This window comes from Arctopsyche grandis, chromosome 11 (genome assembly GCF_051622035.1).
Source record: "Arctopsyche grandis isolate Sample6627 chromosome 11, ASM5162203v2, whole genome shotgun sequence".
In the NCBI taxonomy this organism is placed as follows: domain Eukaryota; kingdom Metazoa; phylum Arthropoda; class Insecta; order Trichoptera; family Hydropsychidae; genus Arctopsyche; species Arctopsyche grandis.
The window spans coordinates 27,204,816-27,232,182 of NC_135365.1; the positions used below are offsets into that span (position 1 = coordinate 27,204,816).

A 27,367-nucleotide genomic window follows, 5' to 3' on the forward strand; every position below is an offset into this window, starting at 1 on the left:
AAATGTGTATTAACAGCTTAAAAATCTATAAATGATCATGATACATATTAAAGATATTACATACATGTATACAAAAAAATATTTTTGTATACAATATACAAACTCCTCTTTAAGCAGAAGAAAAGTTGAGAAAACGAGTCTCGAGATATTGTGAATTGGTAGAAAGGAGCGCACCAGTTATTTAGTAGAAAACAAGAGCATTATTGAGAGCAGAAATTGCTCTTAGGCGTAGACACACAGAATCGTACGCGGCACGTGTTTTTTTTAGATACATAGCTTAGCACATGTAAAAGAAACGCTAGCACGCCTGATCTATGTCTATGGCCAAAATCACCTCCTGAAGTGTTTTCGGTGATATATTTTACTTGTTGATGACAGTGATCTAAAACGGTGATACTAATATTTGAAGAAGTGTAGGAGAAACTTTAATAAGATCGTACGAATTAAAAATGACCTGAAGAAACACCCCTCTCAGCTGCAAGTCCTGAGGAAGTGCATGGCGTACGATTCAGTGTGTTTTCGCCCTCAGTGTTGCTCTTCTTCAAAATTTTGAAATTCAATTGGTCAATAATTGTAGTGCTTTAACTACATATACTAATATAAATATACATTTAATTGAAAAGCATTAATATTTCTTATGTGATTTTTAAGGCTTGTTAAAAAAGTACTACTTTCGAATGAAAAGAATAACATTTTTTGAGATGCTAATTTTTGTTTCGAATTGTTTGAATAAATACAACTGCTGGATTATATGTATTGTAAAACTTTGGAATGAATTTAATTTGGATTCTAGTTTTATCTAAATTAGTCAGCAGTTATGAACTGCTACCATCAAGGGTCTTTTATACGGATCTATCCCGTTCCACCAATTTGCAATATCTCAAGACTCGTTTTCCCAACTTTTTCAGTGTATTTCGTCGTCGAATTTGTATATATATATATATATATATATATATATATATATATATATATATATATATATATATATATATATAAAAAACACATACGTAAATATTTTACATAATGAAATACTTATTTTACGAGATAAACATTAACTATTAAAAAAATATGCTAAGAATTGATTTTTAAACGTTTTTTTAAATGTTTTAAAGATGTGTTAATACCTTAAAAATCTATGAATGATCACAATATGTCTCATATAGTAAATATATTGCAAACATGTATACAATTTACACACTCATGTTTAAACAGACGAAAAGTTGAGAAAACGAGTCTCAAGATTGAACGGAGCGCACCGCTTTTATACACATTAATATTTGCACCAGTATTTTGTTTCACATACATTTTTTACTCTTTTTTAAATAAAATGTAATGAAGGGGAATTACTTTTTCTTAAAAACGTTAACAAAAACCATATATTTTGTATTACTGATCACAAAGATTAGCGAAATCGATATTATTGTAAAAATAAATGACATAGTTATCAACTGAGAAACATTTTTGACTTCAAGCCATTAGCATATAACAATTTTCTAAACTCAATTCATGCAAAGTAGACTAAAATTAAAGCATTTACAATACAGACTATCATTCTAATGACTAGTCAATTCTTTCAGCTTGGATCTCAAATAATTTTGAACATCGCTCAGCTCTTTTCTATCAACTAAATTTAAATCCTCTCCACTATCGATCGAGTGATCATACAATTCCTTGCCAAAAACCACACTCCAATTGGGTTTGAAAGCCGTGTGATTAAATTCGACCCATTCCGTGTAACGGAATCGATCTGATCGCACCGAATACCCCATGATCTTGATTTGTTTCAATTTTGGTTTGTCGCTGTTCGGCACTACAGTCGGAAAAGCACCAGGTCTTGGATATTGACTGAAAGCGAAACGTGCACCATCCGAATCCTTTTCATTCTTCATTATTGGAACAAGGCTACGTCCCTCCGAGCACAATTTCATGAATCCATTCCGATCACATTTAGGTATAGACATCCCCGACAATTCCGCAAGAGTTGGAAACAAATCAACCAACTCCACCACATCCTTAGAAACTTTATGTCTGAAATTAGGAGCACAGATCAAAAGAGGAACTTTAACGGATACATCGTAGTTGCTGTATTTTGACCACTCTCCGTGTTCTCCCAGCGACCAACCTAAAATTTCAACACCATAATTATCAATATATATATGAAATGTTTAAAGAGATAATTGCATGTGAAATCAATACCGTGATCGCTGGTTAATACAATTATCGTATTATTCATATTGACGTGTCTTAAAATCTTTCCAATTAAATCGTCGACATAAGATATGGCCGCATAATAGCTCTGTTTGATTTTGAGAGACCAAATATCAGGCATTTGTCCGAATGGAGTTGGTATGTTGAGTCGTTTTATATCTTCCCGGTCTCGAATGTCTAACCAAGGATTCCAAGCAACTGTCGGCAGAGTGGGTGGTCGAAATGGCATAGACGGTAATGATATATTCTTCATCGGATAGTATTCTGGAAATAAAAATATATGAAGTTTAAGTATGTAGATATTTTGTTGAACATTTTTACTATACTATAGGGAAGTATCTATTGTAAGGATGGTTTAAGTGGTTTGGAATTATCCTCTACGGTATGTGTATTTATTTTGGATGGAACTTGATCACCATTCAAGTGGGATAATAATAGGAAATTTTGACAAATTGTGGACAATTTGGATTTGGAAAAAAATCTAAATCTTATTTAGTTGGTATTTTCTTATATTTTTTTTTTATTTTACATATATACCAGGAAGGCCTTACAGGTAAATCCCAATGCGCCTTCCTGGCCAATTACAAATACAAATGCAGCATTTTTTTATTATAAGTCGTTGAATTGCGAGACACTGAAAAAACTCGCAAATTAACGAGACATCTATGAATTGTACATAAATTTTTATTGTACATCCATCAAATTTCAAATAGTGGTGACATAGTAGGTAGGAAGGATTTTTAGCCAATTTTTTTTTCCGGGAACCGTTTCAACAATGAAATCAGAGAAAATTGGCAAACTCTGATAGGAAACGATCAACCTGGATACACAAATATCCAGGTCTGACCAACAGCATACTCTGAAAAATTCATTTTCATTCAGGGATAGAACCCGGCACCTTCTTGACGGTAAGCAGAAGCTTAACGTCCGAGCTATGCTGCTGGCTATTGTATGTAAATGATCATTCGTTCAAATGTAATGTTACGTACGCCGTGGATTAAGCGAATAGAATCCCAGAGACTATGTGACCGTTCAAGGGTTATCTGTTATCGGATTAACTAAGTGCTTGCACTTACTTCCAGGATTATATTTGGACTCTAAGTGCATTTAGGCTAAACAATGACCGTTATTAGGCTTTTCTCAGAATCGGTACGGGGAGACCCAATGTCGTGGAAATACATATCCGAATACGTGACTATACAACAGGTAAACAGATTAGACGTCCTGAGAGATCGACCCTTTATAAGGTGGTACGTAGGCGATATCAGGTCATTCTGGACTGAGCACTGCCAGTGCGTGTATCTCCTTAATCATAAATAAATGCTGTGAAACGACTGTTGGCCTTTTACTTGGATCCTCCACCCACCCCTACGCAACAGTATTATAAAAATATTCGATCTTTTTCTGAAAGGTATGCAGTCTTGTAACATAGAATGTCCATATAATAAATAAACATAGTTGTAGGGTTGGAATTGAACGAAAGGCTGATGTATGGGCTATGGCCGAGAAAGAGTATTTTACGACTTATTGTGAGGGTGAAAAAGGGCAGAGATATAACGGTTAGTCGCAGTTGGACATGTGCTCCGCGCGGTTGGTCGCTAAGCCTCAGCACGTATCATCTTAATAAACAACATGACTGAAAACGTACGTGTTTGGTCTTCACCTCAACCGTGGTCCTGAACAGCGTCATCTGTCAGGATTCTCTACCACATATACATATATTAACCATCAGAATAGACTAGTGGTTAGTATATAACGCTTTGAACAATGTGGTCACGGGTTCAAATCCCACTGGTTTCTACTGGCCAGATCTTGGATTTGTGACTCCAAGTCGATCGTTTCTTATCAGAGTTTGCCAATTTATCTGATTTTCATCGAAACGGTTCCAATAAATTGGCAACGGTTACCCATTTTTCTCCTAAATCTGGAGTTTACAGCAATCTCGAATTTCGCTGAATCGTATAAAATGCTGCAACTTTACAAATTTGACCATAAATGTCTCTGCGGATGTTAATTGATATGTATTTACTGATTTTCATTGAAACGGTTCCAATAAGTTGGCAACCTTACTCATTTTTCTCGCAAATCTCGAATTTCACTGAATCGTATAAAATGCTGCAAATTTACAAATTTGATCATACATAAATTTTCTTATAAATCTTTGTGAATGTTAATTGATGTGTATTTACTGAATTGTTTAAAAATTCTGTAATTTACAAATTTGACCATAGATGTCTCTATGGATGTTAATTGATAGGTGTTTAATTTGTGTAATTCTAATAACACTTGTATCAAAATGTACAATGTTTCTGGGCAGGAAGACGCATTGGGGTTACCTGTTAGGCCTTCTTGGTATAAATGAATAAAAAAATAAAATATGCCAGCAGTATGGCTTGGTGGTTGCGTTTATGTTTAGCACCGAAAGGTTACTGGGTTCGATGCAGTGCTAATCTTTAATGCTGTTGGTCATACTTGGATATTTCTGACTCCAAATCGATCGTTTCCTAACAGATTTCGCCAACTTATCTGATTTCATTGTTGAAACGGTTCTTCTATCAAATTGGCAAAAACCATCCTACCGGCTATGTCACAAATATCTGAATTTGATTTATGTACAATATGTAAAAATTTATGTACAAGTCTAAATCTATAGATGTCTCTAGGGATTAATTAATTAATTGTTAATTTTGTGTTCTTTAGCCTCTTGAAATACAGCGATTTATGTAACAAAAATGCTGCAATGTTTGTAATTAATTGTCTAGGAAGGCGCATAGGGGTCTACCTGTTAGGCCTTCATATTAATAAATATGTTAATGATAAATATTAACCTTTCTGATATTGTGATGAATTCATTGATAAGTAATATATATGTTGGACTTGATATGAAGTGTATATAATAGATAAATGATAAAAATGTACTTTGAATTTTAAGTACTTGTACTTAAAATTGATAAGCTATTAAATATACTGATATGTTTAGTCAAATACAAACAAAGAAATTGAGTTAATATTTTAGCTGCAAAATCGTTGCTTTGGCCAAATTTTACTGAAGAATTAAATAAATAAAATATGTAATTAAACACCATACCTAAATATTCTTTAGGAAATTTCAAAGGAATATGTGGCTTGTGAAATCCGACTGCTATAAAATATGGCCGTCGATCCCCATTGTGTCTGAGTTCAGTCAATTTCTCAACGGTAGCTTGCATCGTTTGTATATCGGGTAAAGTTCTTTCCGGCTGATCTTCGACATCGACAGGACACACAAGATTGCGAGAGAGCTTTCCGGTTTCTTCATCCTGGCATACTTTAGCCTGTTTGTAAACTTCGGTGGAAGGATGGTACGGTGGCTCGGACCAGCTGTAGGGATAGTCGTCGGTGAAGTTCGAGCTTTTGCCTGGATGGAACACTTTGCCGAAAGAAAATGTATCGTAGCCGTTGTCTTTGAAGAACTGTGGCATTGTGGTGAAGTTTCCTGAGAAGTCTCTCCAGTAACTGTAGAAATCGTACAGGCGAATTGTGTCCGGACGTCGACCGGTTAAGAATGAATTCCTGCTCGGCGCACATACTGCTTGCTGAAATGAAAATTCGAATCAAATTAATGCACGATAAAAACTACATTGTATAAGAAATTATTTGATTCATGTTAAGTAATTTTCACAACCAATGAAATTATATATTAAAAATTCATACACATAAGAAAAAATGAAAAAATTTTATGTTATTTAAAAATAATTCCTTTGATTTACATAAATATATACGAATACAGTAGATAATAAATAATTTATATATTTGGTACTTGCTAAGTGAAAGTTTTGAAAGTAGATGGGAAAAATAATACTTTCAATACATATGGAAAATATATCAAAATTATTTTATAGTATAAATAATAAAGAGCAGGACAGCTACTTATAAGCGTTTACGTGTTATAAATGACAGCAGTGTTTAAAACTGACAGCTGTCAATTCCGACCGTAACACTCCAAATGATGGCCTTATCCGTTTTGTTTGGAAAATGATTTTAATTTGAAATATGGATATTCACATTGAAATTTATGATTTTTTTGCATCATATAATAGGGGCCATTTCAGTATAGCTCCGCTCATCGTTAAATTAGTGATATCTACATACTTGTGCATATGTAGATTATCCATAGAAATGTAAGAAGTTGGATTGCATCGAGCTATCGATTAGTATTTGGATAGAATTAATTATACAAAGAACATTTTCAAAGAAAATGACACGTTTAAACCACGAAATCTCATCTTGATGAAATATTTCTAAAGTCACTTGCATTAAATCCAGTGGCAAATTTGCTTAGCTGGGAGTCTGAGGAGACCTTCTCCCCCCCTCCCCCCTTCCAGTTGACCGAATGAAGACGAAAGCCGTGTGTAATGCATTTTCGGAAATGTTTCCGTGCACGCATAAACGCTCAATCAACTTTTACTATCGTTTGCGATATTTTTAGAAATTAAAAGTAAAACGTTATTTGTACACAAATTTCAATGCGAGAATGCTGAAATTATGGAATACGAAAGTTCTTGTCAATAAGTGCAAATATGGAGCGTTGTGACAACAAACGTTTTTGTGCAAACGAATGCTTTTTTTCTTCAGAAATTGAGGGTGAAAATACACTGAGTGGTATGGGACGTCATGTGTCCTTGGCTTCTCGCTGTGACGGTTCGGTGATTATTGGTCACAAAGCGCTCGCCGAAAAGTCACTAAAATCTCTATAACGGTATATCTGGCAGCCGAAAAGTCCATCATACTAACGATAACTATTACACTAACAAGAACTTGAGTGCCAAATATTCCGTATTCACGATTTTCATGGCAAAAATTGTCTTTTGGGCGATCGCAATGTGACAATAATTCAATTACCTCCATTAACACCCTACAAGAAAGCACCAATTTTACTAGCACCTCTAATGCTCTCAGTAAGGGCATCATAAATTCGAATACCTCTGTGGAAAACATCTGGTTGGCTCTATTCATTTAAGATTAGGTTGTTAGGGTCGGTTTTTATTTTTGTCAAATTTTATTTTTGTTACTGGCAACCCATGGAAACCATTAGGGTTACACCACTGGTTATAACAAAGTGCAATTTCGAGTATAGTACTTGCGAAGACTTCAAGCAACAAATAGAAAATTGCAACGAACTTCTTAAAAATGTGCAAACCATTGCAAAATATTCTTAATTTAAATATATTTTAATTGTATTTTTTTTACATATATATCAGGAAGGCATTACAGGTAACCCCAATGCGCCTTTCTGGCCAATTACAAACATTGCAGCATTTTTTTTTATTATTATACAAGTCGCTGAATTACGAGACACTAAAAAACTAGCAAATTAACGAGACATCTATGAATTGTACATTAATCAATTTCAAATAGTGGTGACATAATAGGTAGGAAGGATATTTTAGCCTATTTTACTAGAAACCGTTTCAACAATGAAATCAGAGAAAATTGGCAGACTCTGATAGGAAACGGTCGACCTGGATACACAAATATCCAGGTCCGACCAGCAGCACTACAGATATACTCTGAAAAAATCTTTTCAATCGAGGTCAGCTCATGGGATCGAACCCGGCGCCTCTCAACGCTAAGCAGAAGCTTAACGACCGAGCTATGCTGCTGGCTGATGAAATTGATAATTGATAAATCTAACTTTATTTGAAAAATAAAACATATCTACCAAGAAATTTTTAATTGGACTTATTTAATAAAAAATCAAAACTAAAACTGATATATTGTATTGTAAGCCAGCAGTGTGGCTCAGTGGTAGCGTGTATGTTTAGCACCAAGTAATTATTGGGTTCGAGCCCGCTATACTGCTGGTCAGATTTGAGTGTTTGTGAGTCCAAGTCGATCGTTTCTTATCAGAATTATATATACTCAGACTTATTCTTATCAGAGTTATATATACAAAGCTTAGCGACCGAGCTATGCTGCTGGCTAATTTATATTTGTAAGCACTTTTTTTTTTTTTACAAAAATCTCCCGGATTTCAAAATGGTTACTGCACCGAACGGTTATAAACTGTAATGTTTTTCTTACCTGAGCGAACGCATTGCGGAAAAGCACCCCCTTGGAAGCCAAAAATCGAAAGGCAGGGGCATGCAGGTGAGGGGCGACGTGGTCCAGGGCGCGCAAGTCATCCAACACGACGAGCAGAACATCTTTCGGGTAGTGGTGAAGGGCGAGTGGCGACCCTGACCAGGATTCTCCGTCGCGCTCGCTCTCGCCTCGGGCCTCGCTCTCCAAGAGGAACAGCAACAGTAGCGCGGCGGACGCTGCCGCGGCGCTACGCATTTTCGCACCGCTTTGTTTTCGCGCTGTCAGCTGATCGGCGCTCGCTTTCGCTGCAGAGCCCCTCCGCCCCCGACCCTCCGCCCCTACAGCCTCCACTCCTCGAAGGCCGCTGCTGATGATGTTGCCGGACTCTTCGCTCTGCCAGGTCTCTGCCTCTGTCACTGTCTTGTCGTACTGGCTTTGTGCGCAATTTGCGTGACAGCGGTCGTGTTTGTTTCTCGCCGCGCCACGCCATTTTCGCCCCTATCGACCTACGCCCGCCGCGCCGCTTCGGGCGACATTCGCTCGCACCTCGCGCTGCATTCGAAACGAAACTCGATCGCGCCACTCTCGCCCCTATTACCCCTCGCGCTAAGTGCGACATTCGCTCGCATGTTTCGCTGCATCCGTATCGACGCACACAGCCACAATTACATAAACAAGGCTGAACCCTTCCCCTCTCGTCGGGGTGCCCCCTCTCGGGGACTCCGCCCTCCCCCCGTCTCCGCGGGCTTCGCCCCTCGACCCCCCCCCCCGCCTCCCCACCCCCCGCGTCGCTGTATTGTTGACGCCCTTCTAGTCGCTGAACGATTCCTTTGTTTGCGTAGTGTTGTTGCATTCGCTCCGAGCTGGTCTCCGAGTGCGTGACATCTTCGGATTGCATCAGAATTGCACAACGCGATCGTTCGAGAGGCGCCCTTGAAACGTTCTCGCTTTATATTCGCCACTTGTGTGCTTTACTGCTCCACATACATGCACTGTTTGTCTGCCTTTACTTTACTCTTCATTTAGGTATGAAAATATTATCAACTGTCAAAATTTTTATTTATTTTTTTAATTTTTTTTTTACATATTTTTGATGTGTGCTCGAAAAATGTTTAATTATAAAAATATAAATTTAATTAAAATTAAATAATTATTTTTTGTATCAATTTATTTTCAGATTATAAGCCGAGTAAGCGTTTAAAATAAAAATGAAAAAAATAATACAAGTAATAAATATGTACATAATAAATAATAATATCACGATCGTACGATTAGTTCCACTTCATGCACCAGCTTCAAGAATCTTAACGATCGCCATTATTCTTATCTGCGACAATTTAATATCTATTTATTGCCATTCACCGACTATTTTATATTTATGAATACGTAGTTTATTTATTGCTTTAATATACACATATTTTTTGCTGCCATTAAATTTTCACCGATCTTTATCTGATAAACGTTTATTGACCGATTTTTGAAACGACGTACAAGTACGTCGTTCAAAGACAAAGCCTTTATGTTCATATCTTATTCACAATAGTTTCCTTTGAAGAACATAACTCGTATGTTTCTAAAATTATATAGAGTAGTTATTAATATTCTCAACTTTATACATGTCTATTGTACAATTCAAATGAACAAAAATTAAACATCATCATGTATATTTCTTATATTATAATACAATCATGAAATAACACAGTTTATTTGCAGGAATATTGTCACAATTCAAAATAAATAAAAAACTTTCATAAATGTATCTTCACAATGCCCCAACTTTATAAATATAAAGCTCTTATTGTATTCAATTGGAATTCCGAGACTTTGTTCCGAGTTAAATTATACTAAGATTGTATTACACCATTTTTAGCAACACAAAAGCCTTTAACCCTTTAAGTGCTGAAGCCTTTCTGTTGAAAGCCCACCACGCTGAAAATTTCACCAACATTTCTAACTAGATTTTTTTAGAAATCCAATAAAAAGCACGTATAAAAATTGTAACTAATCCAAACAAACCCTAGATAACTACCGCCGAGGATTTCGAGTTTTGTAAAGGTGTGTTTAGACTCTCTAATATATCTTGCAACAATATAAAATCAACAAAAGAAGTCTATTAATGAATGTATTTTCCCAAAACTAGTTCAAGCTTATTCATTGTTGTTAAAATGTAATGCTCACAATCTAAATGCCAAGTCACAATCTAAAATACTCAGCAGTTAGTGATTTACATCGAGAAATTCTGCTATGGTTATAAATTCAGAAATTCTGGTGTAAACCAGTCTTTATAAACATTGACACAGATTACACAAGCCATGTTCAATGCTTTTTTTTTTCAATGCTACCTGGAAAGGCTTAGCGAGTAGTGTGCTTGTTTACTTTTTACATATTCAAAATACGGTTCGGTGATTATTGGTCACAAAGCGCTCGCTCAAAAGTCACTAAAATCTCTATAACGGAACATCTGGCAGCGGAAAAGTCCATCATACTAACGAGAACTCGAGTGCCAAATATTCCATATTCGCGATTTTCATGTCAAAAATCGTCTTTTGGGCGATCGCAATGTGACTAATAACAATGTTCGACACGAAAAATGGTTCAGAGACGAGATATGACTTTTCTTATAGATCTATGCCCAGTAAACACGAATCTGCTAATAAAAAATGTTGATTGGCTCGAGATTCGAGATGCGCGATTTTTCTACATCTTGCTGTTATTCGGTCGATGTCTCAAAATCTGTCAATTTCCTGTTCAAAATGAATATCTATGAATGAGTATTTTACCTTCCATTTGTAGTACTTTTCAGCTTTCAAATCTCTCTAAAATCGCAATGTGACTAATAATCCAATTACCCAAAATACAACGCCTATCGGCGTATTTCAGGCTCATAGACTTGTTGGCAAAACGCCGATTGGCGTTAATCAGCATTCAAAGGGTTAAAAGATGTATTTGAAATATAACAACAAATAACTTTAATCATTTAATAATAAAAAATTAAAATTCCATTATCATATTCACCAAATTTAAACCTTGATGTTCTCCTCGGTTTTTGAATCTTTGTCAAAACCGTTAGCTAAAATATTGCATCACATTCTATTTTCGATTCAGTTATATTTAGATCATTTCTGTTTGTTAAATTAATATGAAATCAGCTTAGGTAACCCATAGAACAGAAATATATATAAATATAATAGCCCGAAATACATACACGTAATAAGGATAAAGCTATCCTATGTATGTTCGACTATACATTAGTCACGTCGATTTCGTGCAAAATATTGCGTCATGTTTTCACAACAAAACAATAACAAAAACAACGTTATCCTAAACTTGCATACGCACACGTCTAAATACACACAATGTTCTACGCCTTATCAAACGTCAAATTGATTGTAAACACTCGTAGGTGAGTTTGAACAGGTGCGTTAGTCCGCCGCGTCGATTTCCACGGTTGTAAATGGCCTGCATTTGTTGTATTGTATATCCACTTCTTTTTAATACACTAATACGACGGAGACGATGATCCGCCTACGGAGAGTCGCACAGATTGTGCAATCTCTAGACGAAGGTCGTTAGGTTACCATCAGTCATTACCGCTAGCGTATTCTATGCCTAATGACCGATACCAAGTGTGTATGTATGATTTGGTTTCATCAAGTATAGCTCGCAGCATAGCCAGCAGCATAGCTCGGTCGTTAAGCTTCTGCTTGAGGTGCCGGGTTCGATCCCAGGGCCGGGCCTCGAGTGAAAATGGACTTTTCAGAGTATGCTGTTGGTCAGACCTGGATTTGTGACTCCAGGTTGATCGTTTCCGATCGGAGTTTGCCAATTTTCTCTTGTTGAAACGGTTCCCGGTAAAAATTGGCTAAAATCCTTCCTATATACAAAATGCGATGCGGTGCAAACGATCGACAAGCGCCAGACAGACTGAAGCACAGATTAACGACACGTGTACCTTATGCGTGCGCACTGCTCGCACTTACACTATGCGAAATCTACCCGCAGTCCAGACATACCTACCCTGTATACGTTCTGTGCTTCTGATACTTTAGTTCCTTATTAAACTCGCCAGAAAGATCCATTACCATTTTAATAATTGCATCTGAGCACATCGAAAGATTACTTGTCATCTGATGTGCAATCTATCGTTCGTGAAGTCGAGAATTGCGTTTAAAGCAGCCATCCAGTTAATCTGTGGTCACAGTCTGTCTGGCGCTTGTCGATCGTTTGCACCAAACCCACAATATGTCACCAATAACACTGTTCGACACGAAAAATGTTTCAGAGACGAGATATGACTTTTCTTCTAGATCTATGCCCAGTGAACACGAATCTGGTAATAAAAAGTGTTGATTGGCCCGAGATTCGGAGATGTATGTGTTTTTTAAATCGCGCGATTTTTCTATATCTTGGTGTTGTTCGGTCGATTTCTCAAAATCTGTTAATTTTCTGTTCAAAATGAATATTGGAATCTAGAGTCGGGTATTTTATCTTTCATTTGTAGTACTTTTCAGCTTTCAAATCTCTCTAAATAGTCGTCCAGTTCAAATCAAAAGTCAAAATAACGTATTTTCACTTGTGATTTTTTCCCACTGTTAATACTATATTATATTGAGTATTTTCTATTGAAACATGTTTATTAGGATAGTGTTCTAGCCACACTATTTTTTGATTTCGTTTAAAATGGTTAATTAGATGTGTGGTGAATTTTAAACCGGTAAAATTGTGACCAAAAACTTCGTATTAGTAGAGCACAAATTTTTTGTTGTGTGCGCTGCATTATTGTACGCTGCATCTTGTGCGTCATTGTATACAACGATATAGTGGTCACAAACTTTTTTCAATGTGTTTTTAAATAATTTTGTAATGAAATAATTAGAAGGATTTGAATTTAATAATATATTTATTGAATACGAATATGTATAGCGTAAAAATAAGTATCAGTACATTTTAAGCACCCGAATAAAAATAAAAATAGACATGGAAAATAAAAACAAAAATCAAAATGAAATTAAAGTTCCAAAATTCAAATCCTTCTAATTATTTCATTACAAAATTATTTAAAAACACATTGAAAAAAGTTTGTGACCGCTATATCGTTGTATACAATGACGCACATTACAGCGTACAATGATGCAGCGCACACAACACAAATTTGTGCTCTACTAATACGAAGTTTTTGGTCACAATTTTACCGGTTTAAAATTCACAACACATCCAATTAACCCTTTTAAACGAAATCAAAAAATAGCGTGGCCAGAACACTATCCTAATAAACATGTTTCAATAGAAAATACTCAATATAATATAGTATTAACAGTGGGAAAAAATCACAAGTGAAAATACGTAATTTTGACTTGTGATTTGAACTGGACGACTACTTAGAGAGATTTGAAAGCTGAAAAGTACTACAAATGAAAGATAAAATACCCGACTCTAGATTCCAATATTCATTTTGAACAGAAAATTAACAGATTTTGAGAAATCGACCGAACAACACCAAGATATAGAAAAATCGCGCGATTTAAAAAACACATATATCTCCGAATCTCGAGCCAATCAACACTTTTTATTACCAGATTCGTGTTCACTGGGCATAGATCTAGAAGAAAAGTCATATCCCGTCTCTGGAACATTTTAAAAGTCGTCATTTGTCGAACAGTGTAATTTGTGATTGATTAATGTGCAATAAATAAGTTTGTGTAAAATTTGATAGATGTCTCATTGATTTGCGAGTTTTTCTCGTTGTCTCGTAATTCAGTGACTTATATAATGAATGAAAAATGCTGCAATATTTGTAATACCGCTTGTGACGCATTAGGGTAACCTGTCAGGTCACAGCGGTCTTTAGTTATAAAATTATTATATATATTATTGATTGATTTTTCCATTGTTGTGAGGTTGAGTTATTCCAGCGTGTTGAAAAAGATTTCTTATTCGTGTCATATATTGATAATCGCAAGCGGTAGGTCGCCATATCAACTTCACTTGTTATAGCTTTATTTATCTACTAGCTGAACCTAGTATGCGTTGGAGTGCCACAATAACGCATGCAATTCCCGTTCCCGTTTCGTGGTTGATGGTTGGAGCTCAACTCCCGTCTCTTCAAAGCTGTATCGTCATAAACCAACTGGTAACGTGGTTACCAACGAACAAATTTCTTTGACTATACAATGGCGCTTCAAACTTTCGCGTTGGTAAAATCGTAATTACGAATATTATTATTGAGAAGTTTTTCCACAGTAAACTTCCCAGACATGCATACAACAAATCCTGAAAGTTCCATCGTAATCGGTTGAGTGGTTTAGAAGCCTATACGAGACACATTCAATTTTATATACATATATATATTTAGATTATTTTAATTTTAATAAACATATATTACAGTGTCTTCACAGGTTACCCCAATATGAAACTGGCCAGATATAGGTTTTTCATTTCAAATTGACATTGAAAAGGGGTCAATTTGAAGTGAATAATAAAAAGGGTTAATTTGGAATGAAAGACCTGTATACATAAATAACTATTTTACATAAACATATATACATACATACATATGAAATATATAAAAACACATTTAATTTTATTTAACAAATATTCACATGCTACCTAAAAAATTTAAAGAAAAAAAACAAAAAAACAATAAGAATTAATAATTAAAAATTGAATAAAATTGAATAGGATTTGATTAAACTAAAAGTAAAAAATAATGAAAATAATAATATTTAAAATAAACGGAAGGGATGTATGTATTTATGTTTGTATGTGGGTATGTGGTGAGTGCGTCGACAAGTATGGAGATTCCAAATAAACAAATTTTAGAATTATCAAGAGTTGTATCGTTGATATCAATTTTGTTAACGATGACATCTTGCAACAATATAAAATAAACAAATTAAGTCTATTAATGAATGTATTTTTCCAAAATTAGTTCCATCTTTATTGTTGTTAAAATGTAATGCTCACAATCTAAATGCCAAGCCACAATGTAAAATACTCAGCAGTTAGGGATTTCCATCAAATTCTGCTATGGTTATAAATTCAGAAATTCCGGTGTAAACGAGTCTTTATAAACATTGACACGGATTACACGACCCATGTTCAATGCATGTTTTTTTCAATGCTACCTGGAAAGGCTTAGCGGGTAGTGTTCTCTTTTACTTTTTACATACTCAAAATACGGTTTGGTGATTATTGGTCACAAAGCGCTCTCCCAAAAGTCACTGAAATCTCTATAACGGAACATCTGGCAGCCGAAAAGTCCATCATACTAACGATAACTATCATAGGCTTTAGCGGATAGTATTCTTGTTTACTTTGTACATGGTGAATATACAACGCCTATCGGCGTTTTGCAGGCCCATAGACTTGTCAGCAAAACGCCGATCGGCTTTCGTCCGCATTCAAAGGGTTAAGTGCATTTATTAGCCATTTGTACTTGTTTCAAATCGTTTCCATCTCCATGTAGGCTTGTTGCTTCATTTTTATAAGCTTTGATCTTTTCATATGATGTTAACAGTTGTGGTGTTTTGTTTTTCAGATTAAATTGAATAACAATGTCTGCAGAATCGCCTCGTCGGTCGCGGGTGGGTGGTCCGCTGTTGGTGGCTCCTCAGCCTCCCAGCGACCGCTCCCTCATGGACACCGTGTCAGGGTTCATTAACGATGTGACGCTTACCAGCAGTCCGGGTGTGGATCCGAAAGACATCATCCAATGGGCCAGATTCGAGACGGCCGATTTGAACGAGCCTAAGTCAGAATCGGACTGCGATGGGGACATCCAGCCGCTGCTGCTCGTCGTCGGCTACGGGTCTGGCATACAGGTGTGGGTCATACATCCCGGAGGGGAGGCTCAAGAGGCGCTGTCTTGGAGGCAGGGCTCCGTGAGGGTACTGAGACTGCTGCCGACACCTTCGTACGGAGATCACTATTCTCAAAAGAGACCGTTGATCGCCCTGTGCGATTCTACAGGTCCCGGTTCTCCTTACTGCTCGTTGAGCTTCATTTCTCTCGTCGGTGGGGATCAGGTTTGTTCCGTCTATGTATATATACATATGTGTATAATCGTGCGTGCGAAATTTCTTCGATTGAATTTTTAATGTTTTTTTGTTTTGTCTTTCAGGTCAAGAGTATAAAGTTTAAGAATCCAATTTTAGATGTAGTTGCAAATAAGAGGTCCATTGTGGTATCTTTTGCGGAACGTTTGGCTGTGTTTGATGCTTGCAAATTGGAAGATAGGTTGACTGTTACCACCTGCTATCCAAGTCCTTGCCCTCTAGGAGGTTTGACTCCGTTAAATCCGCTATCGTTGGGTGATCGGTGGTTGGCTTACGCCGAACGTAGAATCTCTCCGACAAAGCGTAGCAGTGGAGGATGTGAAGGTACAGCTTTAAATACTCATACCCAGGCTCAAACTTGCCCTTCATCCTATCCTATATTATTAAACCAGATCATTTTAAATGGGTACGATTTAAAATGTACGAGAAAATACTTTGTATCTTAAAAAAAATGTTTGTGCATTAAAATTTTGCATTATTTTCGGTGCATTAAACAATCTCGTATTGTGCATCGATTGAAATATTTTGGAATTAAAAAATATGAATCGATCATTCGATATATAAAACGGTGTAGAAACAAAAAGTGGCAATGTTGCAGTCTTCCGCTATTGACAACTGTCAACTGTCAAAGTGTTTACTTTTATTTCTCACTAGTTAAATTATAATCTCACTAATGAAATGGAATCTTAAATAAATAAAACCAACCCTAACTTAACCTAACCTAACCAAACCATAAATAAATAAAACCTAACTAAACGTTGGTTCGTATTTTGGTATTCGCGACATTGCCGATACAGTTCATCTGTCATTTTAATGCACATTTCATCCACTTTTTAAGTAGCAAATATTTTTTTCTTTGATCAAAGCAAACTTTCCAATGCAATCTGTATCCGTCATTTACGAATGCACACAAATATTTTGTTATTTACAGAAACTTTTTTTAACATACAAAATATTTTTTTGTGCTTTTTTAAATGCACAAAAAAATCTTATAAAATGGACGTTTAAATTGTTCCCATTTTAAATGTATTTATCAATTTTTTTCTAGAAAACTAGGCTTAACTTTTCATATTCTTTAATTTTGTTCTAAAAATTTCAAAGAAAAGGGTCAATTAAACTTTTTATTGTTATTTTCAGGTGAAGGTGTAGCGAGTTATACTGCTACAGTCCTGCACGCTGCCAAATCTTTAGGCAAAGGTCTCCGAGGATTGGGAGAGAGTGTCGCCAGTAGTTTGGGTGGGGCTCGTTCTGGAGGCTTGTCTCAATCGCCGTCGCCTCCTCATTCAGAACAACTTCAACCCGGAGTAGTTACCATAATCGATTTAGAGGTAAGTTACATACAACTGAACAGCTTTGAATGCAAACAAATCTCAAACATCCACCATTTTCAGACGTGGAAACTGAACGAGGATGATGGTGCTGATCTCAATGACGAAAGTTCGTCCACGGCCAATGATTCGGTTGTCGCACACTTCGTCGCCCATTCGGAACCAATAGTAGCAATAAAGTTCGACGCTAGTGGGATGTTGCTGGTCACAGCAGACAAGCGGGGCCACGACTTCCACGTCTTCAGGATCCATCCACATCCGAGCGGACCGAACTTGGCTTCGGTGCACCACCTGTACATTTTGCACCGAGGCGACACTACGGCCAAAGTTCAAGTATGTACCGTCTATTTCATCTGTACCGTCTGTTCAGGTGTTGTTATTATATTTGTATGTGTTCTTTAATTTCAGGATATGAGCATATCATTCGACAGCCGATGGGTTGCTGTGAGCACTTTGAGGGGCACCACTCATGTTTTTCCCATAACGCCATATGGCGGAGCTGTCGGTGTACGAACTCATGCTTCTCCTCACGTTGTCAATCGTCTGTCGAGATTTCACCGCTCGGCTGGCCTGGCAGCCGATGGAAGGTCGAATAGTCCTGTAAGTCAAGTTTCTTTTTATAATGAAATGGTCGTTGAGTGAGCTTTTTTTTTGATTGCGGTATTTTTTATCAGGTTGGAGAGAATCTCGTTAGTGCAGCTTGGTATCCGAATCCACGTTTGCCGCCTTTCCCGGCTCCGTGCACTCTTCATCCTTTGTCTCAGTTGAGACCGTCGCCGATCTGCGGAGCTGCACCGACTATACCAACGCACACGATAACAAGGAATAGTTCGGGTAATTTCATTTATTTTATATTCTTAAAGAAGTTTATTACATATTCATAGGTCATCTATAAATCGTTTCAAGTACTCTGCAAGGCTGTGAATATTGAATTACTAATGTGTAAGGCTCATGTTAGTTATGAAAGTGTCTTATCAATAGTCAAATTGGTGAGGCAATTTTCACACAATAGTTGGATTGTGGGAAAATGTTGGAGTCCATTCATAATGTTAAACAATCAGACTCAAATGCTGATGATGTGCTTAGTAATATACCAAATTATGCAGTCTTGACCTGGCAGTCCTGACCTGGTCACTCTTGTTGGGGATCATTCTCTTCCTCTACTTCCCTCAATGTTTCCCAGAACGACCAATTTTCCAGGCTGTCTCGGTCTCGCCTCGCCTCGCGACAAGAAAAATGTCATCAACCCTGCGCTCTTGCACGATGGAGGAATTGGTTCTTTTCACCACATCTCAAAAAGTCTATTATCTGCCTTTCTCAAGCTCGTACCGTCAATGTTTCCACTCCGGGGAAGATGAAAGCTCAGATGCTCAGTTCAATTTACTATATGTACTATTTGAAACTGATGGATTTTTTTTTATCATAGGTCGACAACGTTTGTCTTCGCTTTCGGAGGAAGGTCAGCTGCCTCTGGTGGTGTGTGCTCAGTGGGGGACGGCAGCGCGAGGTGTTGCGGGAGTTACGCGTGCTCGCGGCTTGCCCTCACCACCTGCCACGCAAGCGTTGTATGTTATGTCGGCTCACGGAAACCTTGTTCAATACTACGTCAACCCTAGACATGTTTCCGGTGAGTATGCCCATAGAGTTTTCCTCCACCTGAAAAGTGAACGATACAATGTAGACTTAACATGATCAATTTGACTGATTTCAGGTGTGCCTAAAGAGAAAGTGTGCGACGATACGTCGATTGAGTTGGATGTAGAACCTAAAGCTCAATGGCCTCTATTGAGACCTCAATCGTCTAACGACATCATGGCGCCGCTACCTTCGCATCATATATTGGTGAAACCGATTCACCCTAATAAGGTTTCTATAATGTTTTATAATTTAATTTAATATTTATCTGCAATGAATGGTATCATTGAGTGCACCAAATGGAATTGACCTAGTATCTTCAGACCTGGACATCAGCGATATGATAGATACGGCATTGCGGATAATTATTGACTCGTGTACTTGTATATATTTATGTTTCATTTTAAATTTGTAGGATGCTTCCGAGAAGGAATTTTTAGATGCGGAAGATCGCTGGTTGAGTCAAGTGGAAATCATGACTCACGCTGGCCCTCATAGGAGGCTTTGGATGGGACCACAGTTTGTCTTTAAGACGTATAATGCTGCATCTGGGTAATGTTTCGTGGAAAAGTAATGTTTTTATTTACAGAATGAAGTTTTTATTGGTTTTTTATTGGTTTTTTTTTGTTTTTTTAATTTTCAGGACGTCGCTTTCTTTGTTGGATTTTGACGCTGTCGAAGTCGGTACGGGTCCGGCGGTAGCTCGTTCGAATCCCGTCAATATGCCGGGAGCTCGTCCGATAGTGCCTGTCCTTATCGAATCGGGATCTGCTAGTAATTATTAAATTGATTGACGTTTGATGTTTGTTCGATGTGCGTTTTTACGTTTTGATTTTTTTTAGGTTCTTTGGAACATTCGCCTCGTTTGTCCGATGCGTATAGAAAAGTCGCCAGTCGAGATGGTAACAATATTAGTTTAAAAGACGGTGAAGCCGATGTCGGACATCGAGAAGGCGAAGTCAGGTTGAAAGAGGACTTGGCTGAAGCAATGAGGGATACCGATCAAGGTGGGCAATTTCATGTTTTCGATGTTATTTACACTTCTATATTAATATAAGCCTTCAATATTTTTTTTTGTAGACAGAATGTATATGTTCTATATATTTTTCCAGTTTAATTTTTATTTCTTTTTTTCCGATAAAATAATATCTCTTGTTGTCTTCTAATGCAGTCATCGCTTTGTTTTATTTTGTATTGTGAGTGAGAATTAATTTGACGAGGGTCGCACAGACGATCCTTCTTCCCGTCTGAAACAAAATTGTTATTTTGATTTTCGTTTCTAACAGATTATTCTTTCAATAACGCACCTGCATGTTCATGTTAACGCATGTACACATACAAAAATAAAAAAAAGAACACATACGGCTCAAATACAAATGTAAAGATGCAACAATTTTGCTATCTCTGAACAAACGTTTGGGTAATTGAGTTGATTGTGGTGGTGGGCGAGAATGAGCCAAAGGCATTCATTATTTACTAACTTTCTTTAATCACTTTTTTATTTAAGTTTCAAGTGGTTACTTTTTAACGCCGAGTAACTGTTTTATTTTTAAAACGACTCAAACTGTACAAATTCGCACATTCTTTTTATATATTTATATATATATGGTATATATTTGCAAAGTATGATAAGTAGATTCACAAAAAAAAAAAAAACATTTATTTTTCTTATATAATTTATCATATATACATATATATATTATATATTTTTTTTGTAGAAAAGTGTAGTACAATACATAAAAAATAAGAAATGATTAGTAACTGATGTGCCTTTGGGTTGTTCTTTTGTCCAGGTTGTGAATGGGCAATGGGAGGCTGGAGCAAAGGAGACGATTGTAGGGCACCGCATGTACACCGTATCGTGAATCCTCTGGGGACAGTTGTCAGCGGTACGTCGTCGACCAGTCCGTCACCTCCTAGTGAGGAGGATTCTCATATTTTGTCTAACGAGGATGAGGCGCTATTCAGGCCGGTCGTGAGAGCTCCTCGGTCCTTACCGGCGCCCACCGCACCTCCCACCAAACCCTTATCGTCACGTACTCTTCTGCCAGCGCAGCAAATCAGCGCCATAAATAACCAATCTGTCGACGTTGCCCCCGCTGCCTCTCTAACCGACCATGTTGTCATACCCGCCAAATTATCGTTTACAGTTCCAGAACCCTCTAAAGATTACCCCGAACTGGACATGGAAATGGACATAGACGAACCTCCGCCACCGCCGCCACCAGTAGCAAAACGAAGCAGCGTTCCCAAGGAGACGACTCCTCCCGACACGAAGAAGAAATCCGGAAGTAAAAAACACAAGGAGGAAAAATTAACAAAGCAGTCCACAAGTGCCATGAAACTTTCTAAAAAGGAACCAATCATAAGCAATAAAAAACCAATCGAAAACCTTCCATTGGAGTCCGATTCATTCGCTCACGATTTACTCAAAGCCGTCGACCAAATACAATTTTGTAACGACGAGTTGGTTGAAAATCTTGAAATCGCACAAAATACACATATCACGTCGCACGAGGCGTCCGTCGAAAAATCTAGTCTCAAAGCTGTCATCAACGACACCGAGGTCTTCAGCGATGACTCAGACTCTAAAATCTTACGGAGCATGAGTCCGCTGTGCTTTGATAGTCCCAAGCCTGAAATCAAACGAGAAATTGTTGACGTCAAAGCTTGCTCTGAGTTGATGGACGCTTTGGAAGACACCGTGATTAGCACGAGTACACAGGGTTTGAAAGACAACAAAAGCAACGTGTTGGACGATATCGTAAGCGTAGAAGATTCCCCTTGGGAATTGTTGACTGAAACCAAACAGAGGCAGGTAGAAAGCGATTCGGCCGATGTGTATCAATTAGTCGAGGACTGTGTTAGTATTAAGAGTAGCACTGCCGACGACGGCAAACAGAAGGCTAAAAAAGGGAAAAAGAATAAGCCCAAATTCCGCACCGTTCTAAAAGCTGGCAGTCCTGCTCGGACGTTCGACACCAATGTCGACGTCGTTCCAGACGAGCCTAAAGAATCCCCACCGAGTGTCGGAATTAGCTGGAGCGACATCGCCAAAAGATCGGCGGCCTCCGAAGAGCTCACATCGTCTAAAGAGTCGACAGTTTACAACGAGAGCAATATCGTTGTGGCGGTATGCGACGCACCGATGGATCTCTGCTTCGTCGACGAGCACCACTCGTTCTTCCAAGAACCGCCTCCGCTCGAGCCGATCAATCTCACGCTTGACGATGTGAGATTAGAAGTCATGCACGACAGCTTCTTGGATTACCAGTCGTCGAAGGACGCGTTGCAAACGAGCACTCGCTCCGACAAGTCGGAGAGCTGTATGGAAGACGACGACAAGGTCGCCCTGCTCGAGACGAGTGCCACCTTCGAACGGGAGCTGTCGAAGAGCGTTGAGAAGTCAGGTCCGATGGAGAAGTCGGACGCGATGGAAAAATCAGGTATGATGGAGAAGTCGGGACCGATGGAGAAGTCGGGACAGATGGAGAAGTCTTCGGATGAGGAGATCGTGTCGCCGTCAGAGAGCGACGATGGAACCATCGCCGTTCAGCCCGAAGAGAAGGACGTGGAGCAGTCTCGGGACTCGCCGCTCATATCGCTCAATCCGCCAGCGGTGAACAAGTCCAATAGTAGTAAGAAGAAACCGAAGCGTAAACGTAGGTAAAATTGGCCGATGGTTGTTTCCTCCGATTGTATACTATATTTTGCAGCTTGTCTTGTACGTCGTTGTGGAAATGTACTGTCTTAAACAGAAGATTCTCAAAAACCTACTCGCTTAATTTCAAATTGTCACATTTTTAAATGTACTACTTACTACTTATGTTTTAGGAGTTGATTGTTATTCTCATTATTATATTTTATTTTCCGGTTTGTTGGTTGTAAACGGACCCGTAAAAGTTAAGGCCTATTGTTGTATACATATGTATATGTTTTTGATTGAAGATTTTAATATTTTTGAAATTGAAATGTTATATTTACCGTTGCTGAATTCCGTCAAGGTCTTTGTAAAGGATAAACGACGGTGTGATTGTTGGAATGCATCGAAGACGTTGCCATTGTTTCTCAGTTCAGAACACGTGTAGCATTTGCCGAATATCCAATCTAATGATACAAGTTTGTATGGAGTTGTATAGAAGTTGTTCCATTCGCCAATACCTATCCCTCCACTCCTATGAAAAAGTGCCCAAAGTCAACAGTCAATACATAATTCTAGGGAACAATTTAAATGTCCATTTTATAAAATAAATGTGCGTTTAAAAAAAAATTTGTACGTTAAAAATGTTTACAATACAAACAAATTGTGTGCAATGACGGACACAGATTGCATTAGAAAGTTTGTTTTGATCATTGAAAAAAATATTTGCTACTTAAAAAGTGGATGAAATGTGCATTAAAATGACAGATTTACTGTATCGCCGACGTCGCGAATACCAAAATACGAACCAACGTTTGGTTAGGTTAGGTTAAGTTAGGGTTGGATTTATTTATTTAAGATTACATTTCACTAGGGAGAAACAAAAGTAAACATATTTGACAGGTGGCGGTTGTCAATAGTGGAAGACTGCAATGTTTCCACTTTTAACAAGCCTCTTCTGTTTCACTTCGCAAAAAAAATTTACCTAAATTTCCTACAGTCTGTTCAAATCGTTTTGACACTTTGCCATTTTGCGCGGTTTGGTCAACGATGGATATTACAATCGATTTTTATTATAGTTCGATAGTGAAAAACTATTCTAATGCTAAAATCTACTTTTTCGAATGATCGTTTCATATTATTTAATGGTCACTTTAAAATGCCAAAATATTTTATTCGATGCATAATACGCGGCTGTTTAATTCACCGAAAATAATGCAAAATTTTAATGCACAAACAATTTTTTTTAAGGTACAAAGAATTTTTTTTTAAGTACAGTTAATTCTAACGTGCGCATCTTTTTTTATGGAGTGGGGGTGGGCCTTTTCAAATTGAACGACCTTAGTGTAGCCTTATCTACATATACTGGCGATATTATTTATCGGCTCAATGTTGCTAATTGCTTAAATATTTGCTAAATTCTGTAAACGGTCAGTATGTGTAGCTTCGATCGACCTGATTGCTGATTGCACGCGTATAGTCGTAAATCAGCATATGGGTTATTATTATGCACGTCAGAACCGGCTGATAGTTTGAGTCAAATTTAAATTTGTCTATTTCTAGGGCTGTCAAACTAGAGACTCATTCCATCAGCCGGTTGATGATTATCGTCTGTGATTGGTATAATAATAAAGATATTGCGATGGCTTTGCAGAAAAATGGACCATGCCGTCGTTTGTCGTTCCGGTCTTGATTGGATTGATCGTTATGATATTGAAATTTGAAGGGAATGAGACGGACTATCGACGTTTGCACGGGACTGACTGTAATACGTCGAATGTGGCGATTTCCGCCACGGGTCGTCTCGCCCTTGTCTTTTGAATATTGTTCCCACTTGTTGTTGTTTCGTATTTTCAAAACGATATTTGCATAGAAAATTAGCCGCGGCGATCTTTTTACTTAGTGTGATAGTTTTGGAATTGGGATTGTCCGTCTCCAAAAGCCTCAAAATTACGTTAGTCCCCGTCGATGCAGGAAAACTTATTCGGTGATTGCAAATCGAAGGTAATATTATTAAAAAAAAAAAATAGACTAAATTGATTTGATCTCCTGTAAATAAAACAGTGTTTAGAAATTAACGAGGATAATAATCTTAACGGGAACCATGAAATTTTATTTGTTTTTAGTTCTATTTTTTTAATATTGTTTTGTTTGGTGTAATAATTTTTAGATACCGTGTCCTTTCTTTAGTACAATTCAGTTGATTTTGAGATTTCATTGTTAATATATAATAAATATGTATTATTTTTGAAAGAAAAAAAAAGTAGATATTCAATTGTAGATCGTTTAAAAGTATTCGTATTGAAATAACACAGTAGTGATTTCAGATCACCGATTAGTTATAATTGTTGTTATTTTTCTTGGAAGTTGAAAGTACCATGTCGCTAATCCGGTGATCTTTGCACCATAACGCTCGCACTTTGCCCGTTTGTATCACTTTTGAGATTGTTGTATATTTTTTTTAAATTAATGTTAGACGCTACGTCCGTCTCATTTTTTTATTATCATAATAATATTTGTGTAGAGAAATTTTTCTTTTCTATATTTTTGTATAGAGTTCAATTATTGAAACTTTAGTTTTGATATATTTTTTTAAATTTATTTATTATATATATATATATATATATATATATATATATATATATATATATATATATATATATATATATATATATATATATATATATATATATATATATATATATATATATATATATATATATATATATATATATATATATATATATATATATATATATATATATATATATATATATATATATATATATATATATATATATATATATATATATATATATATATATATATATATATATATATATATATATATATATATATATATATATATATATATATATATATATATATATATATATATATATATATATATATATATATATATATATATATATATATATATATATATATATATATATATATATATATATATATATATATATATATATATATATATATATATATATATATATATATATATATATATAATATATATATATATATATATATATATATATATATATATATATATATATATATATATATATATATATATATATATATATATATATATATATATATATATATATATATATATATATATATATATATATATATATATATATATATATATATATATATATATATATATATATATATATATGTAGACGCTTTTATTGACGGTGTGAATTTTTTTTAAAGCCGTCAATATACTTCGACTGACTTGTCAAGTTCTCATCGTCGTCGACTGCCAAAGATTTTGATCGATCTTTTAGTTGTTTTGTGCCATCGATGCTTTTTTCTGTTCTACGGACGAAGTGCGAGTTTTGTCCGATGTAATTGAAAAGTAAAAATATCAGAATTCAATGAGGCATACATACAGTGCCGGTTTTAGGGGGGGGGGGGGGGGGGGGGCTGGGTCGGGCGGCACCCGAGGGCGCCAAATAAGTTAGGACGCCGCTCGATGCGTCAGAGGCGCTTTAAAATTTAAAATTAGAGCGCCAAAATACGTACAAAATATTAGATCAGAGCGCCCAAGGCGAAATTTTTTTCTAAGGGTGTCATTGGGTGTAAGACCGGCACTGCATACATAATATGTGTTCAATTCTCGTGAGTATTATTTAAATGAATTAAAATTTGAATAAATCGTGAATTTAAAAAAAATTGTGTGAACATTTTGCTTATTTTCAAGTTCAATGTTTTAATCGCTAGTATTTATTCTAAATAGTGTGAATTCATCAGATGAATGTGAGTGTTTAATGTGTGGAAATAATAGTGAAAAAAATTAAATGATTAAGAAAAAAAAAATGAAAATATTTGTCAGTTTTCAAATATCAAAATATTTTTAATATCAAACTTTTATCGCGTTAGTTGACTTTTGTGGTGAAATGAAATTATTTTCCTGATATGGTGGTGTTCGAAGATGATTTTTATAAACTTTTAACTTGCGTCATGGCGGAATTGATTTATTGAAAAATATATAGGGTTTAAAAATTATTTTTTTAAAATACACTGACCAAAAAAATTTATGCTAATTTTTTAAAAATCTAAAGAATTTTTTTTTTTTTGTAAATTTTTATTTATATTTGATATTCACGCTCTCTCGATGTCAATATTTCATTGTGTATGATGTATGTATATGTAATAAAATAAAGTTGATTTTTTTTACAGAAAAAAAGTCATTTCTGTGTGAATTTAAATTATTTTTGTTAAAGCAGGGCTGTGCAATTGGGGTGTTTCCAAAATATAATTAAACGAAAATAATAAAAAAAAGTATATACGTAGTTTTACCAGTTCTATATATTTTTTTTGCTGCTTTTTATTTTACATTTAGCAATTACAATAATGATATGTAAGTAGGGAAATATTTCATAATTTTACATTGGTTTATAAATATTATT

The 27,367-nt window shown here is 36.1% G+C and overlaps 2 protein-coding genes across 7 annotated transcripts in view; one reads left to right on the forward strand and one right to left on the reverse strand.

The window, feature by feature from the left end:
* On the reverse strand, window positions 1-8,968 carry Ids (iduronate 2-sulfatase). 4 transcript variants are annotated; one of them, XR_013261243.1, is made up of 5 exons: window positions 8,272-8,968; window positions 5,297-5,783; window positions 2,197-2,472; window positions 1,231-2,122; window positions 1-139 (listed from the first exon to the last, which is right to left on the reverse strand). XR_013261243.1 is itself a non-coding variant. In XM_077441747.1 (4 exons), the coding sequence occupies exons 1-4, from the start codon at window positions 8,524-8,526 to the stop codon at window positions 1,554-1,556; spliced, it is 1,587 nt and encodes a 528-aa protein (XP_077297873.1). In that variant the 5' UTR covers window positions 8,527-8,968; the 3' UTR covers window positions 977-1,553. The 4 variants fall into 4 exon arrangements, 2 of the variants coding, with proteins under 2 accessions (XP_077297873.1, XP_077297874.1); XR_013261244.1 differs by lacking the exon at window positions 8,272-8,968 and adding an exon at window positions 6,118-6,195; XM_077441747.1 differs by lacking the exon at window positions 1-139 and having other exon boundaries at window positions 977-2,122.
* LOC143919429 (breast carcinoma-amplified sequence 3 homolog) overlaps window positions 8,399-27,367 on the forward strand; it is a 20,517-nt gene continuing 1,548 nt past the window's right edge. Inside the window, exons 1-13 of one of the 3 annotated variants that reach the window (XM_077441744.1) lie at window positions 8,399-8,671; window positions 15,809-16,295; window positions 16,391-16,649; window positions 17,463-17,653; window positions 17,717-17,986; window positions 18,062-18,253; window positions 18,328-18,487; window positions 19,080-19,280; window positions 19,365-19,519; window positions 19,704-19,840; window positions 19,932-20,062; window positions 20,131-20,295; window positions 21,082-22,954. In XM_077441744.1, coding sequence (XP_077297870.1) covers window positions 15,825-16,295; window positions 16,391-16,649; window positions 17,463-17,653; window positions 17,717-17,986; window positions 18,062-18,253; window positions 18,328-18,487; window positions 19,080-19,280; window positions 19,365-19,519; window positions 19,704-19,840; window positions 19,932-20,062; window positions 20,131-20,295; window positions 21,082-22,954 — 4,205 coding nt within the window. In that variant the 5' untranslated portion in view covers window positions 8,399-8,671; window positions 15,809-15,824. Of the gene's footprint in view, window positions 8,672-15,808; window positions 16,296-16,390; window positions 16,650-17,462; window positions 17,654-17,716; window positions 17,987-18,061; window positions 18,254-18,327; window positions 18,488-19,079; window positions 19,281-19,364; window positions 19,520-19,703; window positions 19,841-19,931; window positions 20,063-20,130; window positions 20,296-21,081; window positions 25,179-27,367 lie in introns of those variants that run through there. The other 2 variants (XM_077441745.1, XM_077441746.1) reach the window with 2 other exon arrangements.

Excerpts from the sequence above, each read along its gene's own strand:
- Ids (XM_077441747.1), bottom strand. The coding sequence starts at position 8,526 with ATGCGTAGCGCCGCGGCAGCGTCCGCCGCGCTACTGTTGCTGTTCCTC. Across the intron at positions 5,784-8,271 it reads TCCGCAATGCGTTCGCTCAG|CAAGCAGTATGTGCGCCGAG; the intron begins GTAAGAAAAACA and ends TTTTCATTTCAG. Across the intron at positions 2,123-2,196 it reads TGTATTAACCAGCGATCACG|GTTGGTCGCTGGGAGAACAC; the intron begins GTATTGATTTCA and ends TTGAAATTTTAG.